The 14,729-nt window shown below is 41.3% G+C and overlaps 2 protein-coding genes across 2 annotated transcripts; both read right to left on the bottom strand.

Moving 5' to 3' along the window:
- Positions 1 to 2,188: 2,188 nt before the first annotated feature.
- Positions 2,189 to 3,178, bottom strand: LOC119944049 (olfactory receptor 477-like). The gene has a single exon (XM_038765276.1). The coding sequence runs from the start codon at positions 3,176 to 3,178 to the stop codon at positions 2,189 to 2,191; it is 990 nt and encodes a 329-aa protein (XP_038621204.1).
- A 9,977-nt stretch (positions 3,179 to 13,155) lies between these two features.
- LOC119944048 (olfactory receptor 502-like) lies at positions 13,156 to 14,094 on the bottom strand. Its single transcript, XM_038765275.1, has one exon. It carries the CDS (start codon positions 14,092 to 14,094, stop codon positions 13,156 to 13,158), a length of 939 nt encoding a protein of 312 aa, XP_038621203.1.
- Positions 14,095 to 14,729: the final 635 nt, after the last annotated feature.

Raw genomic sequence — 14,729 nt, 5'->3', positions numbered from 1 at the left:
TAACAAAAATGAAAAAGCTATACCCATGGCGGAGACAAGGTCTTGCTAACCTAGACTTCAGTGAGTTTTTTTTTGCATTTTGTTGCATACTGATAAAAATATTATCACTCATTCAAAAGTTATGATGAGCAAGTAACCATTATTTAAGTATCGTTCAGTAACAAATACCATTTTATACCATTGGAAAAAAACAGAGACAACAATGGTTGAAAAATTCCTATTAATAAAAAAAGAGATGTTTCACAGTTGTTACAGTAAAATGGTATATATCTGGGTGGAAATCACAGCAATGAAAATATAGTATGATTAGATGTTTTAATTATAATGAAATGGCATATCATAGAGATTGTATAGTTAGCATCTCCCCACCATATAAGCACATTAAAAGGGTGGGCAAGCCCCACAGTTGGAGCTGGTTTTGGGCAGGGTTTGTGTCTACCAACCCTATTCTCTTTTATTCACCCAAGTGCACACAGAAAGCACTCAGTGAATACCATTGACTAATTGATTTGACAAAGGAATCATAATAATCTTTCCCTCCTAAATGCCTACTCTCCTTCTAGATTTTAATGGGCCTTACTCTACATTTAGACTAGCAATGACCCAATCGTGGCACTAGAAAGTACATGACAAATATCATTAAATGTATGCTGTTCCAATGGCACAATACATTGGGAGGATAAGACAATTTCTGAAGAAGACAGAGAGTAGAGCCCAGGGCACAAGCTGCAGGGGAAAAAATGCTGGCCACAGGTTCACTTATAAATACTCAAGTCATCTAAATGAATTGGTTATATACTGGGCTAAATCTGTGGCTCAGTCTGGGTTGTGAGGTTGTTTTGGTTCTTTCCCATCACCCCAGCTGCAGTCACGAGGACAGTTCATTTGGGTTTGGTGGAGACTGGAGAAGGGGAAGTACTGTATTTACTATTCCAGTGATTCTGGTTAAGAACTGCATATAATAATTGTGGTATTTGTTCATTGCTGTGTGCCAAGCATACCATCAAGCACTGACAGACCTGTTTATAAAAATTGTGACATTTGTTCAGCACTTAGAGTGCCAAGCACTGTACTAACTGCTGGGGTAGATAAAAGAGAATCAGGTCTCACCTGGAGCTCACAGACTAAGTAGGAGGAACATCAAGTATTGTATCCCCATTTTAATAATAATGGTGGCATTTGTTAAGCACTTACTATGTGCCAACCACTTTTCTAAACACTGGGGTAGATACAAGGTAATCAGAGGGTCCCACATGGGACCTCACAGTCTTAATTCCCATTTTACAGATGAGGGAATTGAGGCACAGAGAAGTTAAGTGACTTGCCCAAGGTCACACAGCAGACAAGTGGCAGAGTCAGGATTAGAACCCACGACCTCTGACTCCCAAGCCCATGCTCTTTCCACTGAGCCATGCTGCTTCTCTATGTGGATGAGTGCACAGAGAAGTTAAGCAAATTGTCCAAGGTCACCCAGCAGGTTACATGGCTGAGATTAGAAACCAGATTCTCTGGCCTCCAGACCCTTGCGCTTTCCACTAGGCAACGCCGCTTCCAAATAATGACATTGGATACAGCAAGCTAAAATCTGTAAAGGGTTAAGGGATTGCTTGGATAACTTCGTGTGTGAGCTTGGTCCCTGGATCTCCCAAAGCTGAGCCACGGAATTAATCAATCACTTAATCAATTGTATTTTTGAATGCTCACTGTGTGCAGAACAAATTAAACCCTGATTATATACTCATAATCAATCAATGCAATTTACTGAGCACTTACTGTGGGCAGATCACTGTACTAAGCACTTACGAGAGGACAGTACAAAGAGTCGGTCGATACGTCCGCTGCCCACACACCTGGCTGACAGAAGGCTTAGTACAGTGCTCAAGCGCTTAGTTCAGTGCTCTGCACACAGTAAGCGCTCAATAAACACGATTGAATGAATGAATAGTCAGTGAAAGCAGCAGCAGCAATAATCCCAGACCAGACCTAGCATTAAGAGAGACTCTGAGAGGGTCAGACAGAAGGTCTTCTCCCCTCTTCACCTGGGAAGAAAGTCTCACACAAAAGGAGAAGAATTTACCGCTTTATTGATTTGAAAGCCCTGGTGTCCCACAGCTAGCCTCAGTTCCCTTAATTGTGTGAGGATCAAAAAAACCTTCTTGTTCATTGCATCAATCACTCAGGACATCTTTTAAGAACCAAATGTTCTTCTCAGAGCTTCTTTCACATCCTTGTTCCTCAGGCTGTAAATCAGAGGGTTCAGCATGGGGATCACCACCATGTAGAACACAGACAAAACTTTATTCGGACCCATTGAGTATCTGGAGTTTGGCTGTGTATAAATAAACATTGCAGTCCCATAGAACAGCGTGACGGCAGTCAGATGAGAGGTGCAGGTGGAGAAAGCCTTGTGTCTCCCCTCAGTGGAGGGGATTGTCAGAATTGCAGAGAGGATACACAGATAGGAGATGGCTATGATGAGAATCGTGATCAAACTGATGAGAATCGAAGTGATAGAATTCACGATCTGAGCCACTCGGGGGTCGGAACAGGCAAGCTCCAGCAAAGGAGGGAAATCACAAGAGAAGTGATTGATTTCATTTGGCCCACAGAAGGACAAACTAAACACGGAACTTTCAAAAATCATGGCATTGACACAGCTACCTACATAGGAAGCCACAACCAGCTGGAAACGCACCTTATTGGACATGATGAGTGGGTAGAGCAGAGGCCTACAGATGGCAGAGTAGCGATCAAAAGCCATCGCTGCTAGTAAGAAGCAGTCGTTGGTGCCAAAGGTTATAGTCACAGCAAACTGAACAACACAACCTCCAAAAGAAATGGTTCTCTTCCCCTGCAGGAGGTTGTCCAGCATCTTCGGAGTGACAGACGATGAAAAGCACATGTCAGAGAGTGACAAGTGGCTGAGGAAATAGTACATAGGGGTGTGTAATTGGGGGCTGGCCCGAATTAACATAATAATGCCAAGGTTGCCCATCAAGGTGATCATGTAGATCACTAGAAATAGCCCAAAAAGGATGGCTTGTAAATTTTCGTCATCAGTGAATCCAAAGAGAATAAATTCTGTTACCAAAGTGCCATCTCCAACCGCCATTAGATTCTTCCCTTTCATATTTTGTGAGTGAAGAGTGGAGTTGCTGTCCTTCTGTAGCGGTAGCATGCCAACAACTATTTAAAAGAGGGGAGAGACTTGGCGTCAACATGAGTAATAGTATAATGACCAGGTTCCCCATGACAGTAACAACATAGATATTCAGAAACGGCATGAAAATGACCTGCAGCTCCCTGTCTTTGGTAAATCTTGAACTTGAGAGCTATTGTTATCTGCCATTTAATCCAAAAGGGGCACCTGCAACCACGAGAAGCAACGTGGCTTCTTGGAAAGAACACTGGCTTGGGAATCAGAGGTTGTGGGTTCTGATCCTAGCTTCGCTACTTGTCAGCTGTGTTACTTCGGGCAAGTCGCTTAACCTCTCTGTGCCTCAGTTTCCTCATCTGTAAAATGGGGATGAAAAATGTGAGCCCCACATGGGACAACCTGATTACTTGTATCTATCCCCGATCTTAGAACAGTGCTGGGCACATAGTAAGCACTTAACAAATGCCATCATTACCATAATTATTATCTGCTAAAATAAAATTGAAGTTGGAACAAGTCTTAGCAACATGGAGTCACCAGAATGATTAAAAATTCAGAACGCAACAGAGAGACCCAAACAATCCCACTCAGGTTGATTGAAATATTTTGAAGAATCTAATCCTTGCAGTTCAAAACCCTTACCATTCTTATACTCTGGCTTCAGATTCCACATTACACTTAAACTAACTGTGCCAGAATTACAGTGATTTTCCTTTAGCCTAGGAAAGTTTAGAGGAATGTTTTTCAAAGTAGCTCAACTGAAGCAAGTGATTGAAAATAAAATGTCCTAAATCTAGATCTCTGAAATGCTGAAAATAATGTCCTGTTTGGAATTCGGGAAAGTATTTGAAATGAAGTACATTTTTTAAAACTTAGCTTTGAAATACAAATTCCTTTTTTCCTTGCGTTTTCCATCCTATTCTCACTTACCCTTACGTCTGTTTGCCCGATTTCCTCGATCTCTGATAAACTGATGATGGAGTCTCTGATGGAGCCTCTCATCAAGAAGAACAGATGATTCCCAGTCGTGAGACTTCCAAATAACTATTGGTGAATCCACTGGTAATAGCACTGAATGAGCAAGAAGCAGTAAGAGAAGCATTGGTGCACCAATACTAAAACATATAACTCATAGGTAGAGCAGAACAATACCGGTGAAGGAACTCTTACATGTTTGTGTGAGAACATTGCTCCTAAGAACCTGTAGATACACATCAAATTGATTCACAAATGAAAGAACATTCTTGATTTTCTACATTTTAAAATCCATAACAGAAATCCTGATAAAGGTCTTGAACATGGAATCTCCTCAGGGTGCTTGCTAAAGTAACCTTAGAGTCTCCACTCTCTGCCTAAGTGGTGAGCTTCAAGTCATTTTCAGAGACATTGGTCAGAATTAGAAAGGAATTGAATTAATTTCATACTTTTCAAAAGAAAGAAAGGACCCAAACTCCATTTAAATCTAACACTCATCATACCTGGGACTATGTAAACCACAAGCTGTTGAAACCTGGACCCTACTAATCCTATTCATAGACACCCTACCTATTCCCATGACCACCATGAAAGAAGAAGTCCGTGATGACCAAATGGAAAGGAAAACGTTACCTAATCATGAAAGTATTGTTTTTATGGATTCTGAGAAAGTCCTTGAGAATTGAAGAGCTTTATTCATACTCTAACAGGTGGCATTAGGGGACTGAATCCCTAGATATTTTGATAGTTTGTTTTTTTTCCTGGAAACCATAGAGAATCATTAATATGTTCTTGTTATCTTGGGATTAAGTGTAATAAGAAAAACAAGAGGTAGGTATGGGATAGATATTTCTATTCCTATGTTGTGGAGTAGAAAAATGAAGCAGAGCAGGTGTTTAGCACCCATTAGTTAGGCGTACTTCACTTTCTCACAACGTACCTTGAGTTTATTCTTGACTTTTGCAATAAATCTCAGGTACATTGCTCAGTGAGGCAGATATTGAATTCTTTTGAGTTTACCTATCAGAGTTTCACTTTGTGCATTATCATCTTTCTCTTAGACCTCTTTTTCTGTATGGTCCTGAGGGGTCTGGGGAGGTGCTCAGTGTAGGTTATTCTATCCTTCCCCTCTGGGATATTCATTTACCCTCCTCAATTCTTCCATCTTGGGTCTTCCTCTAATCCTGATCCCCCCTCACAGTGGTCTTTTATCAGTCAATCAATCAATCTATCAATTGTATGTCTTGAGCATTTACTGTGTACTGAGCACTGTAATTTTTGGGAAAATACATGACAACAGAGTAGATAGACGTGACCCCTGCTCTCTCTTCTCTGTTGGCAGATTTTATTATGTTCAACCTCTTTTCCTCTGGTTAATTCATTAGAATCTCCAGATAGTGTCAGAATAGTTGTGTAACTGAATCAAATTCCAACTACTCACCATTTAAACCCAATTTTCTCCATATTATAAGCAATCCTCCAGGGCAGACATCACATCCTTCCAAAGCAGGGTGAGAGAAGGGTCTTGAGATTGTTATAATAAATCAGTGATATTTATTGAGTGCCTAGGAAGTTCAAAGTGTCATACCAAACACTTGGAAAAGTATACAAGAGGAGTACAATATTAGCTCTAAGCAAGCGTGTGTAGTTATGTTAGAACCTTGAGATGTGGGTATCAGATGCTGTGAAGCAATCACATAATCTGATTGAATTTTGATTGTTAAAGTGGTCCATGTCGGGTGGAACTGTCCAGAGCAGAGTCATGTCATCAAGAGGCAGCAGATGGTAGAGCCCCAATTAAATCCTCCAGGGATAGAAGCAATTCATTTTTTCCCTTGGGAGGTGGCTTTTGAGAAAAGCACTAGGCCATTAAGCCCCTCTGCAGCTCAGAATGAAGGCTAGATGATGTTGGGAGGTTCCCTTCCTGAAATGTAAAAGCTTCCCCTCTAGTCTGTAAGCTCCTTGTGGGCAGGCAATGGGTCTACCAATCCTGTTGTATTGTTTTTTCTGAAGTGCTTAGTGCAGTTCTCTGCACACAGTAAGTGCTCAATAAATAGAGAAACAGAATTGCATAGTGGTTAGAGCACAGGCCAGGGAGTTAGAAGGTCGTGGGTTCTAATCCCAGCACCACCACTTATCTGCCGTGTGACCTTGGGTAAGTCACTTCACTTCTCTGGGCCTCAGTTGTCTCATCTGTAAAATGGGGATTAAGACTGTGAGCCCTATGTGGGACAGGGACTGTGTCCAACCTGATTACCTTGTATGTACCCCAGAGCTTAAAACAATGCCTGATATATAATAAGTGCTTGACAGATACCATCATTATTCTTATTATTTAAGTATGATTGATTGATTAATGTATTTTCAATCCATCAATCAATTGTATTTATTGAGGACTTACTGGGTGCAGAGCAGTGTACTAAGCACTTAGATGAGTACAACTCAACAATATAAGAGACACATTCCCTGCTCACAATGAGGTTACAGTCTAGAGGGACACTCATATAAATTAGTAAATTACAGATACGTAAATAAGTACTGGGGGCTGGGTGGGGATGAACAAAGGGAGTGAGTCAGGACAATTCAGAAGGGAGTGGGAGAAAAGGAAATGAGGGTTTAGCCAGTGAAGATCTTTTGGAAGAGATGTGTCCTCAATCAGGATTGAAGTTGGGAAGATTAACTGTCTGTTGGAGATGTAGAGGGAGGGTGTTCCAGGACAGAGGCAAGATGTGAGCAAGAGTTCGGTGACAAGATGGATGAGATGGAGGTACCCTGAGTAGGTTGGTTCTAGAGAAGCGAAGTGTGCAGATTGGACTGTAGTAGGAGAGTAGCAAGGTGAGTTAGGAGGGGGCAAGGTGATTGAATAATTTAAAGACTATGGTGAAAACCTTCTGTTATGCAAGCTGTGGCTTAGTGGAAAGAGCCCGGGCTTGTGAATCAGAGGTTGTGGGTTCTAATCCCGGCTCCGCCACTTGTCAGCTGTGTGACTTTGGGCAAGTCACTTAACTTCTCTATGCCTTAGTTCCCTCATCTGTAAAATGAGGATTAAGACTGTGAGCCCCACGTGGGACAACGTGATTACCTTTACCCCACCCCCCAGTACTTAGAACAGTGCTTGGCACATAGTAAGCGCTTAACAAATACCGTCATTATTATTATAAAAAGCAGCATGGCTCAGTGGAAAGAGCCCGGGCTTGGGAGTCAGTGGTCATGGCTTCTAATCCCGGCTCTGCCACTTGTCAGCCGTGTGAATTTGGGAAAGTCACTTAACTTCTCTGTGCCTCAGTTTCCTCATCTGTAAAATGGGGATTAAGACTGTGAGCCCCAAGTGGGGCAAGCTTGATTACTTTGTATCCCCCACCCCAGTGATTAGAACAGTGCTTGGCACTTAGCAAATACCAACATAATTATTATTATGTGGGATGAATGGGCAGTCCCTGGAGGTTCTTGAGGAGTGGGGAAACATGGATTTGTAGAAAAATGATCTGGGAAGTGGAGTGAAGTATGGATTGGAATGGGGAGAGACAGGGAGGACAGTGATGTAGTAATCAAGATGGGATCGGATAAGTGCTAAGATTAGCATAGTAACAGTTTGGATGGAGAGGAAAGTGTGGATTTTAGTGATATTGTGAAGGATTGACTGATTGGATTAAATGGCTGTGGAGCAGCCTGGTCTAGTGGCTAGAGTGTGGTCCTGGGAGACAGAATGACCTGAGCTTTAATCCTGGCTCCTCTCTTTGTCTGCTTTGTGATCTTCGGCAAGACACTTAACTTCTCTGTGCCTCCATTACCTCATCTGTAAAATGGGGGTTAAGACTGTGAGCCCCTTGTGGGACATGGATTGTGTCCATCCTGATTAACTTGTATCTACACCAGAGCGTATAGTACAATCCCTGGAACATAGCAAATAGCATAAGAAATGAAAAAGCCAAACCCATGGTGGAAACAAGATCTCGCTATTCTAGACTTCAGTGAGGGTTTTTGCATATTGTTGGGCGGAGGGAAAAATATTTTTAGTCATTTAAAAGACACAATGTATAAGTAAATCACTATTTAAGTATCCTTTATTAACAAATACCATTTCTTACCAATACCATTTTCCAAAACAGAGATAATAGATGAAAAATACCTATTAGTAAAAAATTGGATCTTTGACCGTTGTTACAGTTAAATGTATATCTGGGTGGAAATCACAACAATGAAAATATAGTATAAATAGATGTTTTAATTAGAATAAAACAGTATATCATATTCTACAGCTAGAGTCTCACTACAATATAAGCACATGGAAAGGGTGAGGAAACCCCACAGTTGGAGCTGGTTTTGGGCAGGAATCATGTCTACCAACGCTACTGTCTTTTACTCACCCAAGCGTTTAGTTCAGGGTTATGCCCACGGTAAGTACTCAATAAATACTACTAATTGATTAGACAAAGGTGTCAGAATCATCTTTCCCTTTTAAATGCTTCTCTCCTTCTAGATTCTTATGGCTCTTACTCTACATGTAGGCTAGCAATGACCCATTCTTGGCACTAGAATGTGCATGACAAATTTTACTAAAAGTATGCTGTTCCAATGGAACAATATGTTAGCAGGATATAACAATTTCTGAAGAAGACAGAGAGGAGAGTACAGGGCACAAGCTTCAGGGAAAAAAATGCGGTCATGGGTTTACTTATAAAATACTCAAGTACACGAGGGATTTACAGTCTAGAGGTGGGGAGAAAGACAACAATACAAATAAATGAATGACAGGTATGTACATAAGTGCTGTGGGGCTGGGAGGGGGGAAGAACAAAGGGAGCAAGACAGGGTGAAGCAGAAGGGAGTTGGAGAAGAGGAAAGAGGGGCTTAGTCTGGGAAGGCCTCTTGGAGGAGATGTGCCTTCAATAATCTCTTTGTACAGTGCTTTTCACACAGGAAGCGCTCAATAAATACGATTGAATAAATATGATTGAATGAATAAGGTTTTGAAGGGTGGGAGAGCAATTGACTGCCGGATTTGAGGAGGGAGGGCATTCTGGGTCAGAGACAGGATGTGGGTTAGGAATCGGAGGCAAGGTAGGTGGGATCGAGACACAGTGAGAATGTTAGCATTAGAGGGGTGAAGTGCCTGGGCTGGGTTGTACATGGAGAGTAGTGAGGTTTATTGCATTTATTAGGCTCTGTATTTTTCTTTCTGGTAGTAGAACCTGCTCTCAACTCAGAGGAGACAAGGCCTAGGTCTAGCCCTTGGTACAATATCAATTGACCTCCCCTTACTGGACGACACACGAACTCTGATTAATAGATCCCTGCAAAGGGACCATATTTGTACTTGATGCGATATTCCTAGTGCCTCCCCAATCTCCTCTTGATTATAATCCTGTCTCATTATTGACTTTCCTAATTTAGCTCTCCTCAGATTTTTACCGCTCACTTTTCACACCCTTGGGGTCTACTTAGTCCCATCCTAAGATTTTCACTTATGAGAAGATAAACTTAGAGCTAAGTTTATGGACTTTATGAAGTTTGGGAGAAGTCTTTCTGAAGTCCACCTTAACTGAAATATGATTAGGTGTTTCCTCTCAACAATGTTGATTCAGCCTAATGGGAAATTCCTCAGAGGAATTCTATAAGAAATGTTGTAAAGACACCTCAAAAGAAATGTCATCTGTCGGTTGCTGATAAAGAGGATGTGATACCAAGAGCCATTATTGATGAATCCAGGCTTTTTCTAATGCTATCAGCAATTCATTCATTCATTCAATCATATTTATTGAGCGCTTACTGTGTGCAGAGCACTGTACTAAGAGCTCGGAAAGTACAAGTCAGTGTGTGCCAATAAAGTTTTGGAAGGGTAACTGAGAGTCTCTTTATATTGGGTAGGATTGTTAACGCAGCAGGGAAATTGCGGAGACATCACCTCTGAATACAGATGTGGGGGTTGGTGGGAATTATTCTGATATGCCAGAGTACAGTTGATATTAACTGGAGAAAATTTCAAGAAGGAGTAGACTTATTGTTGAGCTGTGATTGATTTAAAGGAAATAGTTGGGGGTCGGCTTCTAGAACACAAGAGTTTTTTTAAGTGCATGTAGGTCAACTTGGGAAAATGTTCAGAAGAATAATTGACAATGGGAGATTACAAATCTAAACAAAATGAAATACAGAGATTAAACAGGAAGCATATTTTATGCAATGCATATTTGTCCTTATTCCTTATGCTGTTTAAATATTTTAGTGTTTCATTATGTCCATCTCCAGTTTTCTCCCCACCATCTCTCCCTGCCTCTCCCAACCCCACATGCTTATATCGATAGGCTGTGAGCTCCTCAAGGGAAAGTGTCTGTGTCTATTTCCCACCTGCATACTCTTTCCCAGCGCTTAGTACAGTGGTACATACCCAGTAAGTCTTTAAAAAATACTGTTACTGCTACTACTTATAGAAGCCTAGGGTACAGCAAAGATGAAAGAAGGAAAAAGGGGAGGAAAGAGTTTAAAATATGGAGTGACTGAGAGATTTTGCAGAATGCATGAATCGGTTTGTGATAGATTAGGTAGCAGGACACTTGGAAGAAACTTGGAAGAAAACTGCAGTGGAAAAAGTAAGAGAGGAGTTAGTCGAAGGATGAGAGACTGCATGGGGTAAAGGGGAGAGATTCAAGGGTGACTAGGAAAGAGTTGGTCAGAAAAGAAGAGAGTACAGTTGAGAAAGAGGGTAGGTGGCTATGAAGAGACCAAAGTCTAAAAATTTGGAGAATTACTTTAGAAACTATCCAGGTTTTTAATTTGCATCCAGTCTTGCTGAAGTTCAAATTTGCCACATCAGGAGTTGAAATTTAATAGTGCTTACAATGCTATTGTCATTGAAAAATAATGACAATAATGCAAACTCTTTACAGATTAAAAATGAAAAAGATATAATAATGATAATAATAATGGTATTTGTTAAGCACTTACTATATGCCAAGCACTATTCTAAGTGCTGGGGTAGATGCAAGGTAATCAGGATGTCCCATGTGGGGCTCACAGTCTTCATCCCTATTTTACAGGTGAGGTAACTGAGGCACAGAGAAGTTAAGTGACTTGCCCAAAGTCACACAGCTGATAAGTGGTGGAGCTGGGATTAGGACCCATGACCTCTGATTCCCAAGCCCATGCTCTTTCCACTAAGACATGCTGCGCCAATTCCAAGCAGGTCTTAATTCTCAAGATGAAACTGTATTTGGTAGAATTTTGATTTGAAACAGCTTCTCTCTGGGTGCCTTACTGAGAAATGCCTCCTAGAAGAATGTGCTACTAAGAAGGTCTGTTCCACGATATGGCTTAGGGAAAATTTCCCAACTTGGTCACAGGAATTGGCTCCACCCTACTGAGATGCTTGTCTTATGCTGTCACGTCATCTCCAACCCATAGCAACTCCATGGATACCTCTCTCCCAGGTTGCCCCACCTCCATCTGCAATCTTTCTGGTAGTGCTTCCATAGAGTTTTCTTGGTAAAAATATGGAAAGAGTTAATCATTGCCTTCTGGGCAGACCTGAGTCTCTGCCCTCAAATCTCTGCCATGCTAGTGTTGCCCAGCACAGATCAGGTGAGTTTTGACTTCTAGCAGATTGCCTTCCACTTACTAGCCATTGCCCAAGCTACACACATAGTAAGCACTTAACAAATACCAACATAATTATTATTATGTGGAATGAATGGGCAGTCAGAGAGAGACAAGTGGCTGAGGAAATAGTACATATGAGTGTGTAATTGGGGGTGTGGTCATTTTTCTATTAGATTGGTTGGAATAATGGGTACTGAAATCTTTGGAAAGGAATGGGTATGCCTCTGCTTGACTCTCCCTTCCGTAGCCGAGACTGGTAGAGTATTGAAAACTCTCCAGGTGCAATTGTGAGAGGGGTTCTGAGATGCTAGCAAGAAAAATATAGCAATAGTTTAGTTCAGAGTAAGGCAATTGGTTGAATGGTCATGGAGACGCTTAGAGAAGCAATAAAGATTACCTCAAGGACTTGGGAGCAATTGGTTTATTGGCTATTGGATTGGAGACAGGAATGACAAGGGAAATGAGATTACACATTCACTAGACTTCCACCAGAGTTGCCCTGAAGACAAACTGAGTTGCAGAGCTGGATAAAAGATTTCAGTATCCATTATTCAAACCGATCTAATAGAAAAAAATTCAAATCGATCACTCCATCAAAGGTATTTATCCAGAATTTATTCAAGTTTTAACACCATACTAAATGCTTGGGAGAGTTCAACAGAAGCAAAGCACACATTATCTACCACCGAGGAGTTACCTGTATTATAGGGAAGACAGAGAGACAAAAATTGTTCATAAACAGTGAAAGCAGGAGAAAAAAGAATGATATGATCAGTAGATAAATGAATATGTCAAGATGAAACAGCTGAATACGTAATTATAGAGAAGCAGCGTGGCTTAGTGGAAAGAGCACGGGCTTAAGAGTCAGAGGATGTGAGTTCTAATGTCGGCTCCACCAACTGTCTGCTGTGTGACTTTGGGCAAGTCTCTTAACTTCTCTGCTTCAGTTACCTCATCTGGAAAACGGGGATTAAGACTGTGAGCCCCAAGTGGGACTACCTTATTACGTTGTATCTACCCCAGCGGTTAGATCAGTGCTTGGCACATAGTAAGCACTTAACAAATGCAATTGTTATTATTATTATTAATATAATGAAGTATAAATTGAAATGATCATGAACATTTAATTATGCTATTGTCCAAGTTTTCTTTACACCCTTTGGCTTGAGTGTTACTAGGCAATTAAAAAATGATTAGGCTTGTTTGAGAACAGATTGATGGCACATCAGAAGAATCAGGCTGTGAGCATACCTGCAGAATGAGCAAAGCCTGTTTGACAGCATGAGTTCTCAACACAGGATACAACTCTCACATTCAGAAGAGAACTAGTAGACATCTTTGCTGAAGATGGATGCAAAATGCAAAAATCCTGTTTATTGTTATGAATGGACCAATGTGCCTGATTCACATCTAGTGTGCGGTTCTTGACATTAAAAAGACCATTTTTTTAGAGCAATCATCTTCCATAATGCATCTTTCACCTCTTTGTTCCTCAGACTATAGATCATTGGGTTCATCATGGGGATCAATATCATATAGCACACGGACACCATTTTTTTCTGATCCATTGAGAAGCTGGAACTGGGAAGCAGACAAATAAACATTGTGGTTCCATAAAATAAAGTGACTGTCATTAGGTGAGAGGCACAGGTGAAAAAGGCTTTTTGCCTTCCTCCAGGGGAGTGTATTTTAAAAATAGTCAGCAGGATGTACACATACGATATCAGTGTGGTCAGAACCGTAACCAGCATAATGACGGCTGTGGAAGCAGCAGGAAGGACTTGGGCAAGCCTGGGGTCTGAACAGGACAACTTCAACAATGGGGGGACGTCACAGTAGAAGTGATTAATTTCATGAGATCCACAGAAGGACAAACTAAATACACTTGCTACACAGGCCACAGCATTCAGGCAACTGGCCAGGTAAGAAGTAGTGACCAGTAAAGCACACAGCCTCTGAGGCATGCAGACTATATATAGCAGGGGTTTACAGATTGCTACATATCGATCATATGCCATCACTGCCAGAAGACAATACTCCGCTACCCCAAATATAGATGCAGCAGAGAGCTGGGCCACACATCCTGGGAAAGAAATGGTTTTCCTGTCCACTAAGAAATTTGCCAGCATCTTAGGGGTGACGGACGATGAATAACATGAGTCAGAGAAAGACAGATGGCTAAGGAAAAAGTACATGGGTGTGTTAAGTTGCAAACTGACTCTGATGATTAAAATGATGAGCAGATTCCCCAGAAGAGTGACCACATAGATGAGGAGGAACAGCATGAAGAGGGGAATCTGTACCTGTGGATCACGCGTTAATCCAGACAGAACGAACTCACTTAAAGCTGTGTGATTTCCGTTGGCCATTCAGTGTCCTTCTGTTACGTGGGAAGAAGATGAATTACACCATCAGCATTGCAGTGCTCGGAGGTCCAGAGAAGTAGCATTCCTATTAAAACCAAAGGTTGGAAAGACCAAAGAACTTACAGAACTGATAAAAATCCCTTTGCCTGGAAATCTCTCCCTTCTCGAATTGTCCAGATCATAGCCCTTTCTATCTAAAGAGCACTTCTAAAATCACATCTCATCCATAAGGTCTCATCCAGAAGGTCTTTCTCTTATTAGTTTGTCCTCTATCCAGATAGTGATGATGATGATGATGATGATGATGATAATGTGTGCTAAGCACTTGCTACGTACCCAGCTCAGATAATCAGTGGATCTAGTTCCCTGTCCCATGTAAAGCTCAGTCTACAAGTGCCCCAACTAACACTTTAATAAAATAGTTTTGCAACAACCCACAACCCTTCTTACATTAGTTAAGCACTAATTCCTACACTCTCCACTTTTTCTACTTCCTTTATATCTCTCTTCCCCGCTACATTATAAGCTTCTATTGGACAGGGGTCATGCTAATAATTCATGTCTACTAATCCTCTAGACTGTAAGCTCGTTGTGGGCAGGGAAGGTGTCTGTTTATTGTTGTAGTGTACTCTTCCAAA

This window comes from Tachyglossus aculeatus, chromosome 22 (assembly GCF_015852505.1).
Source record: "Tachyglossus aculeatus isolate mTacAcu1 chromosome 22, mTacAcu1.pri, whole genome shotgun sequence".
NCBI classification, from domain to species: domain Eukaryota; kingdom Metazoa; phylum Chordata; class Mammalia; order Monotremata; family Tachyglossidae; genus Tachyglossus; species Tachyglossus aculeatus.
Note: the sequence above shows the minus strand (reverse complement) of the source record. Positions and strands in the feature narration are given on the sequence as shown.

Bases quoted from the DNA above. Each gene is read 5' to 3' on its own strand.
- LOC119944049 (XM_038765276.1), bottom strand. From the start codon at position 3,178: ATGCTACCGCTACAGAAGGACAGCAACTCCACTCTTCACTCACAAAAT.
- LOC119944048 (XM_038765275.1), bottom strand. From the start codon at position 14,094: ATGGCCAACGGAAATCACACAGCTTTAAGTGAGTTCGTTCTGTCTGGA.